General features: G+C 44.0%; 2 protein-coding genes across 2 annotated transcripts; one reads left to right on the plus strand and one right to left on the minus strand.

Annotated features, from left to right (window-relative positions):
* The first annotated feature begins 6537 nt into the window (after nt 1-6537).
* On the plus strand, nt 6538-7556 carry LOC109739141 (uncharacterized). The gene is made up of 3 exons (XM_020298230.2): nt 6538-6615; nt 6731-6812; nt 6904-7556. The coding sequence occupies exons 1-3, from the start codon at nt 6610-6612 to the stop codon at nt 7311-7313; spliced, it is 498 nt and encodes a 165-aa protein (XP_020153819.1). The 5' UTR covers nt 6538-6609; the 3' UTR covers nt 7314-7556.
* Nucleotides 7557-7926: 370 nt separating this feature from the next.
* Nucleotides 7927-17304, minus strand: LOC109739142 (IAA-alanine resistance protein 1). The gene is made up of 11 exons (XM_020298231.4): nt 16900-17304; nt 16719-16802; nt 16585-16634; nt 15480-15531; nt 14312-14416; nt 13729-13985; nt 12619-12795; nt 12372-12479; nt 11137-11238; nt 11014-11058; nt 7927-8218 (listed from the first exon to the last, which is right to left on the minus strand). The coding sequence occupies exons 1-11, from the start codon at nt 17249-17251 to the stop codon at nt 8066-8068; spliced, it is 1485 nt and encodes a 494-aa protein (XP_020153820.1). The 5' UTR covers nt 17252-17304; the 3' UTR covers nt 7927-8065.
* Between the last annotated feature and the right edge of the window lie 1455 nt (nt 17305-18759).

Here is an 18759-nt window from a genome sequence, read left to right on the forward strand (position 1 = left end):
CCATAACATGTCCCTAGTGAGCCTCTAGTTGACTAGCTCGTTGATCAATAGATGGTTACGGTTTCCCGACCATGGACATTGGATGTCATTGATAACGGGATCACATCATTAGGAGAATGATGTGATGGACAAGACCCAATCCTAAGCATAGCACTAGATCGTGTAGTTCGTTTGCTAAAGCTTTTCTAATGTCAAGTATCATTTCCTTAGACCATGAGATCGTGCAACTCCCGGATACCGTAGGAATGCTTTGGGTGTACCAAACGTCACAACGTAACTGGGTGGCTATAAAGGTGCACTACAGGTATCTCCGAAAGTGTCTGTTGGGTTGGCTCGGATCGAGACTGGGATTTGTCACTCCGTATGACGGAGAGGTATCTCTGGGCCCACTCGGTATTGCATCATCATAATGAGCTCAATGTGACTAAGTAGTTAGTCACGGGATCATGCATTACGGAACGAGTAAAGTGACTTGCCGGTAATGAGATTGAATGAGGTATTGGGATACCGACGATCGAATCTCGGGCAAGTAAAGTACCGATTGACAAAGGGAATTGTATACGGGATTGCTTGAATCCTCGACATCGTGGTTCATCAGATGATATCATCGTGGAACATGTAGGAGCCAACATGGGTATCCAGATCCCGCTGTTGGTTATTGGCTAGAGAGGTGTCTCGGTCATGTCTGCATGATTCCCGAACCCGTAGGGTCTACACACTTAAGGTTCGATGACGCTAGGGTTATAAGGAAGGTTTGTATGTGATTACCGAATGTTGTTCGGAGTCCCGGATGAGATCCCGGACGTCACGAGGAGTTCCGGAATGGTCCGGAGGTGAAGATTTATATATGGGAAGTCATCATACGGTCACCGGAAATATTCGGGGGTATACCGGTATTGTACCGGGACCACCGGAGGGGTTCCGGGGGTCCACCGGGGGGTCCACCTGCCCCGGAGGGCCTTATGGGCTGTAGGTGGAAGGGAACCAGCCCTAAGTGGGCTGGGAGCCAACCCCCCTAGGGCCCATGCCCCTAGGGTTTGGGGGAACCCTAAAGGGGGGCGCCCCCTCCTTGCTTGGGGGGCAAGCCACCTTCCCCTGGCCGCCGCCCCTCCCACCAGATGGGATCTAAGGGGGGCGGCCCCCCTCTCCCTTGCCCCTATATATAGTGGAGGGGTGGGAGGGCAGCCACACCTTTCCCAAGGCGCAGCCCCTCCCCTCCCCAACACCTCTCCTCCTCCGCGTGTGCTTGGCGAAGCCCTGCCGGAGAACTGTCACTCCACCACCACCACGCCGTCGTGCTGCTGTTGGAGCCTTCTTCCTCAACCTCTCCCTCCTCCTTGCTGGATCAAGGCGTGGGAGACGTCACCGCTCCGTACGTGTGTTGAACGCGGAGGTGCCGTCCGTTCGGCGCTTGGGTCATCGGTGATTTGGATCACGACGAGTACGACTCCATCAACCCCGTTCTCTTGAACGCTTCCACTCGCGATCTACAAGGGTATGTAGATGCACTCCTCCCCTCTCGTTGCTAGTAAACTCCATAGATTGATCTTGGTGATGCATAGAAAATTTTTAATTTCTGCAATGATCCCCAACAATATCAGCATCAGAGGTGTTCAAAATCAGAACATAATCCCTCAACATCTACATTTCCAGTATTTATATATGTTGGGATGTCCTTTTCTTTCTCTCCTTTTTCCTCAGATGCCTTTCTTTCCCTGTCACTGTTTTCTTTTTTAATATTTTGGAAGTATATGTCTCTCCTGGCTCTCTCTATCTTATTAATGATATCTAGGTTTTTGTCAATCATATCAATAGAACATCCTAGGTCAATCCCTACTAAAGAACTAATTTGTAATAAAGAAGCATCAGCAAACGCAGAATCAAGATTCTTACCATAATTTTCTCTTTCCTCAACTCTAATTTTTGCCATCTCTTCAATTTTTTGGTCTTCCTTTCCTTTGTTCCTGAGACTTCTTTTGATCTCAACTTCTCCTTCCTTCCCATCTTTCTCCAAGACCTCACTTCCATGTAGCTCAACCATTTTTCCCCCAAGGTCCCTATTGACTCTTGCTAGCATTGTAATCAGTAGGCTCATCATATTTCCCAGAATCAGTTTCCTCCTTTTTCTGTTTATTTTCTTTCTCATAATCCTCTAAATACATGTTGGCTAATTCCATTTCATATTGCTCCCTGTTGGCAGCCTCTTGCACTAGCTTTTGAATTTCTTCTTGCTGTTTTCTGCTCAACTCTTGCAAATCCAATTGGTTACTTTCCAGCTCCTTAATCCTTTTCTCACTTTTGGCCCATAGTGCACTGTTTCTGACTTTGTCTTCCTCCAGATTTTTTATCTTACTGAACATGATTTCACTTTCTTTTGCCATTTCCTCCTTTCTGCAACCATCTCATTTTGCCACTGCATCATGTTCTCTTCCATTTGTGATCTCATTTTCTCAATTCTCCCATCTATCTCCTCACTTTGTTTTAGAGATAAGCACCCCAAAGCAACCCCTTTATGTTCTGTATCTTCCAGCTTTGTTCTTTTCCTTGTTTCCACCTCTTCAACTCCACCTTCTAGGATATTGCTATTGTCATTCTTCCTTTTCTCTTCCTTGTACCAACCAATTTCCACCACCTTCTCAGCTTCTGTCCTAATTCTGAACATAAGAAGATCAGGGGAAGTGATTTCCACTTGAGAGGGAATCCTTTCCACATCCCTAATTCGACACTTGACCCTGATGTTTTCTTCATTAATAGTGTCCATATCAATTTCAAGCACAGGCCCAACTACAGCAGCAACCTCACAAATGCCTAAGAAGTGCCTAAAACAATCAGGAACCTTGGTCAATTTGATCCAAATTGTGTGCATTTTTCCAATAGCCTGATGGTCCAGAGACCAGGGTTGGACTTTGATTACCACCCCTGTCCCCAGCAAGTTGAAGTCATTGAACTTTGCTAACTCCACTAGTTTTGCCTTGTTGGGAAATCTCATCATGTAGCCATTTTTCCAAACTCTTTCACTCTCCATTGCCATCCCCAATCCAACATTTCTCCCAAAGCTCTAGTAAGCTCAGTCTCATTAATCTGTCCTTCTCTTATGACCACCACACCCGGGGGTTTGTGTGTTCAGCTACCAGTACATCTTTATAGCTCTGCACCAATAGGATTCCTAAGCCTTTAGCAGCATATCCCACATACTTAGGTACAGGCTTCATTTGTTTCAGCAGATTGCACTCTCCAGTTATGTGGTTGTCTCTACCAAATATCAAACAGTGTCCCACCCTGCATTCTTTGGTGGTATGTCTGGGGTCTTTGCATTTACCACAAACCTGCTTGCTGAACCTATCAAATCCTTTCTTGTTATCCTCAATGTTTTGTTGCCAACTGTTTCTCCGCCCCTGTTTCTTCAGTTCCATACCTGAATTTTGTTCAAAACCTTTGTCAGCCCTTTGTTGTCCTTCTCCACCTCTTTCTTCTTTCTTTTGACTGTCTTTCCCAGACTGATTTCCAGAATGTTTCCCAAACATCTCCTCAATCTGGTCTTTCTCACTGTTCTTCATCCCCTGCACTAACTGAGAGAGCAGAGAGGTCAGCAGCTTCTGTTGTTGATTCTGATCTGACTGGACTAGTTGTTCCTTATTTCTATCTTTTTCAAGTCCAGAAACCCCTGTATCTCCAATTGCTTTTTTGATGATCTCTTCCCCTGCTTCTTTCTTCCCTGTCTTGGCTTGCCAGATCAGATTTTCTCCATTTCCCTCAGTAGCAGAATCCTCTTCTTCTTCAAAACCTCTGCCTACCCCATTTCCTATACCAAATCGACCATCACCTCTTCCAAAACCACCAGATCTCCCTGGGAAGGCATGTCTGCCTCCATTCCATCATCCCCCCTGTCAGTATAGTTGAATCTACCCCCTGTGTGTCCACCCCCACCCCCTCGATTGAATCTGGAAGCTCCAAACCCTCTCCCAAAGTTTCCGGACATCTCTTCTTCTGGCGGCAGCAAGGGGAGGAGAGGGGGAAACCCTATGTGGTGGGATTGCTTCCCTCCCGCCTCTGCTCCCTCTTTTATACCTGCCAGGACCCAGTTTTCTTTTTGGGTTGGGCTGGAGTTCGGCCCACAGGGCCTCCACCAAGGCAGGCCCACCTCCAGGTCAATACTGAAATCCTTCCCAATTGAGCCCCCAAAAATGATTAGGGGTCTCAACCTCTTCTCAGAATTAATTTGTTTAAACCCCCCCTCTTTTGGAGCCATATAGGCTGCAATTTGGGTTTTTTGTAATTCTATTTCACCAAAATCTACATCCTCTCCCCCAAACCAAGGTGTGATAGGATGCACATTATTTTTTTCCCATATATTTTTGCACAATTTGAGCATCTATGCCAGTAAGCTTAAAGTTATCTCCCAACTTGTCTCTTCTCTCATCCCAACCCTCGTTTTCTTTATCCAAACTACCAAAAACAGAGGGAATCCTATTGCAAACATCAAAATTCCGGGATCTAGGCCCTTTTTGCACTCTGTTTTCAGCACGGAGCCCTATTTTCCCAATTTTGCCTCTATTTCTAGTATCATCTACCTCAATCGAAGTAGTAGATACTAAATACTTAGCGGATTTTGCCATACCTGCATCATAGTCGAGAACCTCCCCCTCCCCCTCCTCCTCAGAGCCCTCTCCGGCCAGCAACCAGAAGCGATTACCGGCCGGTGAGTGCCCTACTGGCGGCGGGAGAGAGCAAGGAGGCGAGGCGAGCGCCTCTGGAAACGCGGGGAGCGGCGGGGAAGTGCAGTCGGGGTCGCAGGCGCCCTGGCCCTCCACCGTGGCGGCACGGCCACCTCCTGCTCGACCACTTCCGCATCCTCCTCGATCTCGATCGGAAGCCACCTGGACCCCGGAGCTAGGATCCCCATCACCACCGCCTGCGGCGCTGGTGGCGGAGCCCGCGGCTGGATCAGGCGGAAGCGGAGGGAGCGGAACACCTTCCACTTCCCCCTCTGCTCCGGAATCAGTGATTCCGCCTCGAGCATCGCCCAGAGGATCACCCCCACCGCCGGCTGGCGGTCGTAGTTGGGGAAGCACCTGAGGATCTCCTCGCCCCGCAGCTTGTCCCTCACCATCCCAGACGCGTCGTTGAGGGCCTTCGCCGTAGGAAACCACCGATCTATCTCCTCCAATCTCCCCATCAGCACCTCGTCGCCGGCGGACAGCGCCCACATCTGCTGCTCGCGCGTCGTCATGAAACCCTAACTCTCGAAGCGGCGGAGCGCGGTGGGTTTCGAGGATGAGATTTGTGAGGGGGGAGCGGTGGAGAGACGAGGCGACGGCCTAATAACCTCTCTCCCCTCCCCCGACTCGCCATTACTCACCTCGATAACCGCCCCAAGGTCGCCCCACCGGTCAGCCGCCGCAAGTCTCGCGACGTGGCACGGAAACGCCACCCTCTGGCCCACCCTCAACTCCGCGTCGCCGCACCAACTACACGCATCCACCACCACCCCCTCGGCGTCGAGGAGCTCCACCCGCTGCTCGCGCCGGTGAACTGTGGCGGGTCGGGGCTCCGGCAGCACCGTGCCGAAATCAGGGACGTAATCGCAGGGTAGGCGTGCATCGCACGCGGTGCGAGCGTCGCATGGAAACCGCATGTCGTGTGCCATCGGAACCCCCTCAGATTTTTATTATGAGAAACCAAATGTATAAAACAATTTTTTCAGCACGATGCATGCATGACCCTGGCAGATCTGAGGATGGGATTAAACTCATCTGCCCCCCCCCCCCCCCCTATCTACTCTCTATCCCCCAACCAGATTATTTCGTGAATAGCCTTCAATGGCTCTCTCCCATACCATATTCACGGACCACATCCGGACATAAAAACAGACATCTGCGATGTCCATTTGCGGGTCAGTGATGGAGACGCCCTTATATGTTGCCCTCACATCTCGGCCAGTTTGCATTTTAAGCCATTGGGCATAACTGGGTCATCTAGTCGGCATAAGAAGAAACAAGTTTTGAAGGCTTGTGGAGCACATCATTGGTGGTCCACTAAATTTTGGTTTGACTATAACGACAAAGTGGCAACTACTTCCAACCTTCCAGTGGAATTTGTTTAAGTTGGTCACTTGGTATCACCTACACTGTCGAGTGCTAACTGGCCACCATCTTATCTTAGAATAGAAGAAAAAAGAAGACACCAACAGGTCTCCACCGCCGATCACAGTGAATCCCTGCGTTTAACGTCCGAGATTTATCGCCCTTGGAGGCTTCGACCATAGCAAGTCTGTTGGCAGTAGAATTAAGTGACGTGCTGATCTGATCAGTCGCAATATACAAATCGCCACGCCGTGTTCGCCGGTCACTTGGATGCTTTGCCACGAATCTACGGTAAAAAAAAATTAGGATGGACTACGAAGGTGGGGCGCGCGTAGTTGCCATGAAACTCAACTGGCTGGCCCCGCAAAAAAAAACTCAACTGGCTGGAATCTTTGCCCGTACGGCATACTACATTACTACCACTGCTGCAATATATAAGGCGAGCAAACGCGCGCTGCTCACCCATAAACCGCTCCTGGTCCATTGCTTAACCCAGACTCAGCTAAGGATCGAGTCCGGCGACAATATGAGGGTACGGATTCCGTCTACTTGCAACATTTTTCCAATTTCTGTTTGGATTCTGTTTGTTTACTTGGTCTACGGGAATCGACGGCGGTTTGATCGGATTGTGCGTGGTGGTGTTGCAGACGGAGATGGTGATCAGGATGCAGGCGAGCTCCGACAAGGGCCAGCACTCCAAGGCCATGAAGATCGCGGCGGCAATCGAAGGTACGCAGCACCCCCATATACAAATTCCTCTGTTCTTGACGAGACTCTGCAATTGCTCAATGCGTCTGACGTCTGTGACGTATTCGATCAGGAGTGGAGTCGGTGACGCTGGCGGGGGAGGGGCGGAACCTGCTGCGGGTGGTCGGCGAAGGCGTCGACTCCAACCACCTCACCAGCAGGCTGCGGCGGAAGGTGGGCCACGCCGACATCGTCGAGCTGCGCACCCTGCAGCCGGGCCGCGGCTACGCGAGCACCACCAACGCTGCCGCCGGAGCCGGCTACCACTCTGCGCAGGCCGCCGACGCGGGCGCGCGCGGGGACGCCGCCGCCTATGGCGGGTACAGCAGTTACACCGCGGCCAGCTACTCGCCGGTGGCAGCCGATCAGTACCACCGCCAGCAGCAGCTGTCGTACGAGTACTACCCACCGGCGCCGTACGCTACCACCGTCGTCCACCACGAGTACACGGCCGGCGACCCAACCGGCTGCTCCATCATGTAGCGCCACCGATAGCTCTTGGTTTGGCGATTCTGTTTGTTTTGTTTGTCATGACTGCGTTCATTTTTCTTTGTTTTTCTTCTGTTGGAGGGTGCACTGTATCGTGTGTAGTGCGATCCGTCGGGGCCAATTTTTGTCGGCCCTCGTTGGATCTGTAGTTTCTTAGTTAAACGAGTGCGTGGACGATGTCAAAGCGAGACGTGGAGTGCGAATTCTTGTGATAGCTACATTGATGTTTTTGTTCTATGCCTTGGATTGTCATATTTTGTCATAATATTTTTTATCAAGCTTGTTTAAAATTAGTTTAACAAAATAAGAGTCACAAGTTGAAAGCCTAAGGGAATTTTGCCGCACATTTTGTGTCCAAACGCCACGAATTTCACATGCACATAGCACACATGAGCATCTTGGATGTAAATAAAAAAACAGAATGTTGTTGACGTTTTCCTATTTTTAAGAATTTCACTGTTCATGGGTAGGAGCATCTGACCACCCTTTCCCCTTGGTACTGGCTTGTTTGAGATGCACTAGTTATGATCACAAGATTCAAGCTTGCATAAAGTTTACAAGGCCTATATCAAATTATCGATGATACTAGTGATGCAAGTGAAATTAATTTAGTCGCCAACAAAGTTCTGCTATATTTTTTAGCCACAATATCCACATAACTCATATTCCCGGCTGTAGTTGAAAATTTCACCGGACTAATGTAAGTGCATCTCAGCGCTAAAGCTACAGAGAAGTTGATGCCCAAATCATTCTACCAAAGATATGCCAAGAGCGACCAGCATTCCCATTGTCAGGAAAATCAACTGACACATTGAGTTGCTTAGCGTAGTTTTCTGATCATGCATCTGTGGGAGGACTCCGGCAACAGCAATGTAAATAAAACCACCAGCAGTAAATCCCTGTAGAAGTATGAATACCAGTTACCGAATCAGCTATAATAACACACAAAGTAAACATTACTTATATTAACTACTCCCTCCGATCAAAAATAAGTTTCGCAGTTTTGATCTAAGGTTAGTTCAACCTTAGTTCAAAACCGCGACACTTATTATGGATAGGAGGGAGTAATACTGTAATATGGATGGAAGCTAATTTGGTTGTGTGTGAAACTTGGGCGTCCCAAAAGAAGGAAGATTGTATCCTATCAAGATCTATGAATGAGACATTTTAGATGGTTTGTGTTGTGTAGAAAGTAGAAACAGCTTTAATAGAAAACTAGCATGGTGAGCACGGCTAAATATCCTATCGCGACATCTTTTTACAGAATCTCCATACTCCAGAACAAACTTTGGCCATTATGTTTCATATGAACATGCTTGCAAAAAGCTATACATGTAACATGATAGTATGAAAAATCCATGACGAGTAAAATGATAACTAATTTCACTTCACCAATATAAATATATCCAACTCAAAAAAGTTACACCCATGATTTTAGTCTATGCTTTTATATTTCATTGATGATAAATAACTAGATATCAAAGAAGGCATTTATCAATATATAGTTTTTTTCAATCTGAAGGATTATTCGACCAATAAATAAATCTATGAATAGAAGCCTCATAAGTACATCTTGTGTTTTCTCCCTCCAACCTCACATTGTTAGTGATATTGCATTTACATTATCAGATTTGTGCTATATCATGAATAAAGATGCGTTCACATGTCTTTATTTATTTGTCGTCCATCCATCTAATGCAATTTATACATGATGCACATGTATACATATGGATTGCTAAAGCTTTATTCCCCTCAATCACTCACATTCTAGCATGCCTTTTTCCAAGGATGTCCATGTCGTTTTATTCAAGTTTTTTGTTTACCGCTTCAAGGGACATGGATTGTTGTGCATCGATCTGGTGGTTCTTACTCATGTTGTATCGATCTGCTGGTTCTTACCCATGTCATGCATTCCCTGTACACAATCCTCAAACATTTTCTCCTCGCCACGCTTATTGTAGATTATTTTCTCTGATAATGCCCTGTACACGATCAGTTCTTTTATGGTTTCTCATAGGTTTGTATTGGGTTTCATCTCTAGCCTAAACTTGCTTGGGACAGAAAGCTTTGTTGTTTTTGTTATTGTTGTTGTTCTGCCATGGCCTCTCCTATGGGTTGCTAGAAAGTTATAACTATTAGTTTGTATTCATTATTAATATATGTAACATTCTGTATTCCTATTTCACTGACACATGTCATCAGTGACTTGTACTCCTTATTAGCACAACTCCAACAACTTGTATTACATACTTTGACATAATTTATTTCCCCCAATCTTAGATGTTGCATGGGAGCAATATAGGTTCATTCGTATGATATGCCGCTTGCACATGCATCGCATTCATCTTCCCAACTGAGCTTGGTGTGCCTTCTTAACACAATCAAGACAGAAGCCAGGCAATGAGCAATGGCGGGTGCAAGGGGCCTCACGGCATTGCTTCCGACGATGTCGGTGTCAAGCGTGTACAGGCGTCATGTTTTAATCACCGCCGAGTGTTCCCCTTCTTAGGGCTTGTACAAACTTTTCTTTCTACAATGCATTGAAACGCAAGGCTTTTGCGTTTTCTCAAGTAAAAAGAAATATCTGATTATTTGTACGTCTACACCTGGTTGTACTACTTGATTCTTACAAATTTGCGATTTCATTGTCGGACCCAGCTGCCCAGCTGATGTAGACTTTGCCGGTGTCTACCAATCCAACCATACCTTTACCTCAATGGCGTACCTTCGACTGGACCTGGCCCAAGCTTAGCTCGACTCTTTTGTACTCCATGTCAACATTGTCCCCATCATATTTGAATCTATGTGTGTCAATACATCTACCTATTTCATGCCTATTGATACATCTTAGGCATGATGTATTGATATCCACTGTCTCTACATACTTAAATGGTACTGAATGGAAATAAAGAGAATACTTGACACTTCAGTTTTAGATTTAATTAGTGTACAATTGTTTACTCTTAAATTTAATTATTTGTGACCTTAATATGGAGTAACGGAAATAAATTTGCTATATATTTCAATTCAAATTTTCATGTGTAAGAGAGTTGTATTTTCTACCTGCCTAATAAATTTTTATCTACTATTCCCTGATCTGGAATAATGCAATAGTATCATTCTTGCATACTAAATCAACTATTTTACGCATTACCAATCAGACTTTAAAACATTGACTACACGCTCAGTTATGCACCTTACATTTTCAAACCAAGGGACTGTTTTAGTAGATTTATACTTTTATCTATTTAATTAATACAATATGACCACATCCAGTACAACAAAAATACATACGATTTGCCTAATTCACATTCTATAGGAAGTACTCCCTCTGTAACTTCTTATAAGACGTTTTTATAGTCCATGACAGTGCCAAAAAACATCTTACATTAAGTTACAGAGGGAATAGATACTAAGCAAATAAGTGAAATCATTTGTTGATCAGCGGTGATGTCATTGCTTGCATATGTTATGGACTGATTTGGATGGACTTCGGTCACTGCCAATTCAGATACAAATACTGGTGTATTACATAGTGAGTTTAAGCTCATATGTTAGGTACATTGATTTCTAAATCTTAGCCATTCAAGTTGATGATCGATGGACTTAGATAATTCAGTCCATGTGGAAGCACATGGTGACTCGTTTGCCTTCCGTTTTAATAATAAAATAATAATATATATAGATAACTTACCTCAATCAAAGAGGAATGTCCTGGATCCGTTCCCAAAGACAGTGCCTACACATGAGGTAGAAAATTAGGGACTCAATCCAGAATAATAATTTTATTTCGGGAGAGGATAGAACAAGAACTTACCAGTGCTGTCCCACCCAAAGCAACCAGCGCAGAGAGAAAGTTGAAAAACAGGGCTTTAGATACGGTGAATCCTGAGCGAACCAGAATCCCAAAATCCCCAATCTTAACAAAGAGATGAGAAGTTTATCATCAACCAGCAGTATCATTTTTCGTGTAATTCAATAAAACTGTTCAGCTCACAAAAAAGGTTAATTCAAATAAAGTAGCACGCGTTTATCTGGCGAATGTTCGCTAGGGGCAAATTGCGAGCGAACGCCGCACTTGCCATGCCGGAATAACTAAAATTGGCATGCGTTTTTTTAGGGAAATGCCATGTAGGGAAGGTGAAATTGACATGTATAGGAAAGAATTGCCAGCGATTTAAAAAAATTTGCCATCCACGTGATCTGGATCCAATGGCTGTGGGGGCATTCGCTGGGACTGCCTTCCCAGCGAACGTTCGCCCACTAGCATTTCCAATAAAGTATCCTACATGCTACACGTAAACAAAAAAACAAGCATCACTGAAGATAATCTAACTAATCCGGTTGTAACAAACCAAGATTCATTTCCCAACTATGTAGAGCTTAGAGAAGTAGAGATCCAAAGCTACAAGCATAATAATACTAAATAATATATGAAAATCTAAATTCCACGTGACACATTAGCTATTCATTCATATATCATGACCAATATTTTCACTCCAGCGGAACTTCCTGAGCAAAAGGAGTTTGTATATTTATGTAATCTCCAGTTTTCACATGATACCACGGCAAAGTATATTCTAAAAAGATAAAATCATTATTAGTCACAGATAAGAAAGATTGGATGTGATACTGGATTCTTATCTTCTGGATCTGATGCACTTGTATAGAGAATATCACAAAATTGCTAGAAGAGCAGAACATGAACTGTCTCATGAACTTAGGGCACAAAGCCACAAACTACATGCGGTCCCGGAACCGGTAACCAGATTGACACATCACACCATGTCTAAGCTAGCATTTCCAAACAGTCTTGGTCACGGTTGAAATTTTGTTTCAATGTGAGGTTCCAGTACCAAGACTTCTCTCTCCTCTTGGTACCAGTGAAAGTAGCAGCTGCTCATGGTCTTAACATACTGAACCAATGCCAAATATGTGTTTTAACTAATACCACGTAACAAGGCAAAAAAAAAAAGCAACACTGGTAGGAGGCAAGAGGAGAGAAATACTGTAAGTTAGATCTGATATCAGTTACTTGAGGAGGAAGGTAACCTCTTGAGGAAGTTCATGAGCGAGCAGAAATAAAGTTCTAGACCATCCTCCAACAGAACCATGTAGCAGAAAAGCACTTCCAAGAGCCATCCCATCAGTGAAGTTATGCTGCATTAATCACATAATTATTTTCTGAAATTCCATCAAATCAAACCTAGTAAAGGCTGAAAAATCTAATATACAGTCCGACTGCACGCGCAAGACTAAAACATAAAAATAGCTGTGAGTATTCAGATCATAGACTTACAACGCCATCTGAGAAAAGATTGAGGTAGCCAAACACGAGGTTGGAGTTTGAAACAGAGGGATCTTCACTCGATAATGCTTTGCCAGGGGCAGGAACGGTTTTAGAATTGATAGGCTCTCTGTCGGTGGCACCAGGCACCACGTCCAAAGCTGATCTCTGTGATCCTAAAACAGCTTCCTGTGAATAATACAAAAGGTTTTCACTAAAACAGTAGGGATGACAGACTAGTTACAGTAGAAATTACCAAAATATTAATTTAGTTTCACTGCTACATTTGCTATTTTATCTCTTTTATGTATATATGTGGCAGTCAGTATGTAGATTGTGACTACAGCTGTGGCACATCACAGTTTTGTGTGTCATGGTGCACCTTTCACAAATATGTCATTTGGCATGCTTGCAGGGCGACTTGACAACCACAAAAGGTAGTGTTGTGTTCGCACAAACATACTTGTCTTTAGCTGAACCTAGTGTCCTTCGATTTTTGGAATGCACTAAATTTTATTTCCCAGCTAAACAAGTTTCCACACTTTACAGGCATGTTTTCCAACCAAGGCCACTTTTGTTCCCAAATTTCGACAGTTAACTATTGTACTTCGTAAATGTAAATGAACTATATAAGGAAAAAAAACAGATTTTGCACACCTGGGCGGGGGCACTATATTTGAGATATGTTTTGCCATATTCAAATTGTACCAAATTTAATAAAACAAATCATGCATGTCCATCAGGTTCTAACATGTCCACATGAAAATTTTGGTACCAAAACATGAATACATGTGTCCTGAGTAAAAAGAAAAAATTGGTGCAGCTTGCTTAGTAAATAGTATGATATGCAAGGTGCATCAATTTGTTTGTTTCTCACAGGATGCATATGATTCAAATTTTGCAAGTGTGTATGTCATCTCATAATGTCCATTCAAGAATTTTTTCCATACTTTTTCATAACATTTTGAATTGGAAAACACACATACGGAATATAGGGTGCAACGCTGCACAGGTGGAGATCAGCATTTCCACACACAAGTACCCATGCAATGATAAGACTTGAAGGCTTAGGAGAACATATTGGATACCTTCAGAATTTATATCAACTAGAATTAGGTATACCTTAGTAGCATTTGACTCTTGCTCATTTTCAGCATCTATTGTTTTTCCAGTTGCACCATCATGCAAAGAATTTTGTTGCGCTTGATCTGTGTCTTTACCCTCATCATCACTTTTTATGTGATCCGACTTGGCCTTATCACTAATGTCTTGTCGCTTATGATGGTGATGATGGTGCCCATGGCTATGACCCCCCCTTTGAGAATTGTCCTCAACGTACCTCACAATCTTCTCGACAATAAAGAACAATACAATACCAACTGCATGAAATGGTTGGATGTTTCAAGGAATATTGCATAGAAGCATGGAAAAAGAAAGGAGATTAGCAGTTGAGTTATAAAATGATTAACAATTTCATCATTGCATTTACATTTGTTCAGTAACATGCAACAATGATTAATTCCTAATAAAACTGAGCAATCACATAATAAGAAATAATAAGATAAAATTGGTAGGCCTTATGGCATGTCAACATTGATTATCCTGAAAATAAAATTCCGACTTTGATAAATAATTGGTAGGCCTTTTGGCATGTTAATCCTAAGGGAAAACACTGTTTGATATAGGTATGTAAGGTAATACTCACATAAAATAGACAAGCCAACAGAAAGATCTTTCAGGGAGTGTGCATGTGACTGCTCATGAGCATGATCATGATCCTCATGATTGTGTGAATGAGAGTGCCCTCCACCTGTGTACCCAATGAAACATAAAATGAGGAACACATAAGAGTACGGCTAAGACAGATTAGCACCACAAATGGTGTAAGAGTACTGCAGGTACAAAGGTCAGAAACATAGCCAAAAAAAAGGTTCATGAAAAATGCATTACTTAGGGCATGTCTGAAACACTAGAATTTCCCCGGATTTCTCAGGAAATGATATAATTCAAGCAGAAATGCCCTATAACATTCAAGGTTCCTAACAAGACCGTTGCTAGGTGTACAGTTTTTGTCCAAACTTTAATATCAGCATGACAAACAAATGATGCTATTACATGTTAGCTGAAGTGCAATACTTCAGTTCCATATAAACTCTTAACAGTCAGGGGAAAGGCTTAAAAAAATGTTAATCATGCCCTAGATCCTACAAATAGAAGATACCGTTATCAAGTAGATGGTTCAGTTTTAGTCTCCTAACAGAGTGCACGCATCGGATAATTTGTTTGTGAGCTACTGTGCTTCTATTTGGCATACAAACAAAATATCTTTACAGGCAGCAAAATACACTGTAGCGAGCAGACCATGCATCAACATTGCGCACAGTTTCACTCCAACAGACCCTTTGCATACACCCACCTGCTATACCCCACGATACCTCCTTTTACCAGCATACATATAGGGAACAATATACAACAGCCCTTAAAAACTGACAGGGAGGCTGACATGCAGCTACAGTTATCATGGAAACAATATGCTAAGTTACCTCCGTAGAGTTTTTGAGCTCTTTGTTTTAGGGGCTTTTCTTCTCCCTTTGCTTTTTGTTTAGGCTAGGCTGCTCTTTGCTTTAGTTTTTGTTCTGGTTTGAGTTTGTTTTGTAAACCTCACATCATTTCAACGCTTTCTTCTTCTAATACAAAAGAACATGTCGTGCGGTGTGCGTTCGAGAAAATGTGAAGTTGCTAACTGATGGCAATTGATGTTGATAATGAGTAGATCAACTGTTAGTGCACACAAATTCTGACTTTCTGAGATGCACAACAATGAAGGCATGAAACAAAAACATAAGAACAAAAGACATAAAATGCATCAATACCAAAAGCATGAGGCAGTTGATGAAGGAATGAATCTCCAAGCATTGCGCCTGCCTACAAAACATCATAACGAAACAACAAAAAATCTGTTATTGATTATTCAACAGCAGCTCAGTGAGGAACCTAGAGAAAATTATAAAGCAAAACAAATACTTGATATGATAAACCAAGGAATTCAATAATTGCGATGCATAATGTCATCTCAGATTCTTTGTTAGATTAATTTTTGTTGAGGTACAGTATTCCTGCACCGCACACAGTACGTTGTGGGCTGTATTTGCCTGTACATGTGCGGTTCGAGGGGACCATACCTGAGCAGCCGGTTCCCTTAGACGCGTCACCCCTGGTTTCCATGCGACTACCAAAGAAGGAGTCGAAGGCTTGCACGGCAAGGTCAAGATGGAGGGCGGCGGCCACCAACCAAGACCCTTATATAAGGGTATACCCGCAAGACGATTAGAAGGGGGGGGGGGGGGGGGGGGGCTCTTCGACCACTCCAAAAACCCTAGAATAGCAAGATAGGCCTTTCGTAGATCCGATGTTTGGCATTCTGCTTAGATCGTCCACCTCTGTCTTATTCGGCGACTTGATCCTCAACTCGCCAGTACACCACTGTGCACCTCTACTGTAATCCCTCTATGATATAATCTCATGTAAGCAGGAGTAGGGTTATTACTCGCCACGCGAGGACCCGAACCTAAGTAAACTTGTCGCTCGTGCCCATCTGGTAACCTAAGGTGATATCCCTTTGTCATACAAATCTATGTACATTCACCGCATTGTTGTTAGGTACATCGCGGAACACCATCGACAGCTAGCGCCGACAGGTGGGAGCCTCAAGCTACTAGATCGGATCTACGGATCTATCCTATCTTCAAACTTCCTCTCCATCATCTCTGCCAATGGAATCATCTTTTCGACCTTTATCGATATCATCGGCTCCGTCGGGCCAGCGCGTCAACCCAACCGTGCCATTTTACCAGCCAACACATCTAATCTTCCCAATCTGGTCATCGCAGTCCACTTTGACCAAGCCATCGCCCATCTATTTGCTAGCTTAATATTTGTCTTTAAGAAAGTTCTAATAACTGCAAGTTCTGCACTTACCCCAAACACTGCAAGTGCGTCCACAACGGCCTTCGACGGTTTCCCCTGAACTGCAAAATTCAAATAAAAAAACAGTCAGAATGTGAACACTTGCTCAGAAGAATGGTTGCCCTGGATCAAAGCAGGGAACTCACACAAGATTACTGGGAGGAGGATGAGGCAGACGAGCGACGCCATGCTAACCAGCAGCGAGCACCCCATCGCTCTCAGCCACACGCCTGCCAAATCCCCGAAATTATCAGTCGTGTCGTGGCGTAGCACGCCTAGAAATCGCACATTCCGCGGAAAGTACACAGAGCAGGTGAAAATCCTGACCCATGGGTGTCGACTCTGGCTGGAAATCGCGGTGGATGTGGTCGTGGTGGTGATCATGGTGGTGATGGTGGTCGTGGTCGAAGCCCTCGAGCTCGAGATCCGCCTCCTCGGCCAGTTCCTCGGGAAGCAGCCGCTGGATCTCGTCGCGGTGATGGTGGCTGTGGTGGTGGTGATGCTCGTGATTGGAATCATCGAGGGCGCCCCCGCAGCTGTGCCCGTGGTCATGGTGTTCGTGGGGCTCCTCGTCGTGGCCGCCGTGGAAGGGGCATGAGGACGCGGAGGAATCCCCGTGCCCAGCCGCGGCGGCGAGAAGGGCGGCCAGGAGCAGCAGGGAGAGGAGACGGCACAGCATTGCGACCACAGCGTTGGGGCCTCGCGGAGGCTTCTCTTTTGCCGCTGCTTGGGCCTTTGCTGGGCATGTTCGCGGGATAACGTATCCAGTGCACCATTGTCTCAAAAAAAAACATATCCAGTGCACCATGATTCTCAAAACAAAAACATATACAGTGCACCAGCCCAACTGGTGCAGATACAGAACGGAACAGAGAGTTGGTTGAAAGTATGCCCGAAGATGGATTGCTAGAACATTCCCAATAAAGCTCTCATTATTATACTAACATAAAAATGTTCGTGAATATGCAAAAAGAAATTTGCTGACTCAGAAAATGTTCACGAATTCAAAAATATTCATGAATTAATAAAAGTGTTCCTCAAATTTTAAAAGATGTTCATGAATTTAAAAAATGTTCCCCAAATTTCATCATAGTTCATGAATTTGATAAAATTTTCCCATATTTCAAAAATATGTGATATGCTTCAATCTAATTCACCATTTTTATTTTAAGAAACAAGCAATTATGTGGTATGTTCACGGATCACACCTTTCAACTTCATTTCAGTAATCCGAGAGCACTAAAAGTGATATAGACATGATAAAATTTACAATCAGACAGATAAATGTGAAACTGAAATATGTGTTTCACATATCTCCCAATCATGCGGATCAAAGAAATGCTCCTTTCGAACGGTAATTCGCGTCTAAGTCCAGGCTCATATACACCCGATGAACATTAAATTCAAAACCAATAGTAAAAAAATTAAAATATATGAAAAAAAATTGGCATAGAAGATGCTCCAACTAATTAAAGAAATATATTAAATTTTCCACCCTCGCGCCAACATAAATTGCCATAAAAAGGTTCGATTTGCCATGCTTAAAAAATCTGACGTCAAATTTTTAACATTATCATAAAAAACATGCATGAGAAACTAAAGTTTTTGAAATTATGGCAATTGTTTGTGAAAAAATGTCATGGCAAATATACACACTACTCAGCTGGACCACATCAGTATCTCTAGCCCCAGCAAAATCAACATCCTTGGCAAGCGTGTTATCCCTAGTTATTGACATTCAATCTGTACTCCACAGCAAACAATATGGATGCTACATAACCAATGAAAATCATCCACTCAACAACAAACAACACCGCGAAAATCCCCCGCTCTACAGCAAACAACGCACTGAGAGGAAAAATTGAGAAATGTCCACGAAATTATCAAAACATGGATGCTACATACTACTCCCTCCGTCCCATAATATAAGAACGTTTTTTACACTACACTAATGTCAAAAACGTTCTTATATTATGGGACGGAGGGAGTACAATGGTGCACGAATTACATGGTTGCTCCCTGGTTCCTACAAGAGATTAATTCGTGACTTCAGATACAAATACCTAAAATTCCAAGGAGCAGACCGACAAGCAAACAGTCACAAGAGGCGCTTGTTGGGCCTACGGCGAATACCTTCATGCTTTGTATGCGGACACTGCACTCGGGCGCGGTAGTGGTCTTCCCCAC

This window comes from Aegilops tauschii, chromosome 3 (assembly GCF_002575655.3).
Source record: "Aegilops tauschii subsp. strangulata cultivar AL8/78 chromosome 3, Aet v6.0, whole genome shotgun sequence".
Classification (NCBI taxonomy): domain Eukaryota; kingdom Viridiplantae; phylum Streptophyta; class Magnoliopsida; order Poales; family Poaceae; genus Aegilops; species Aegilops tauschii.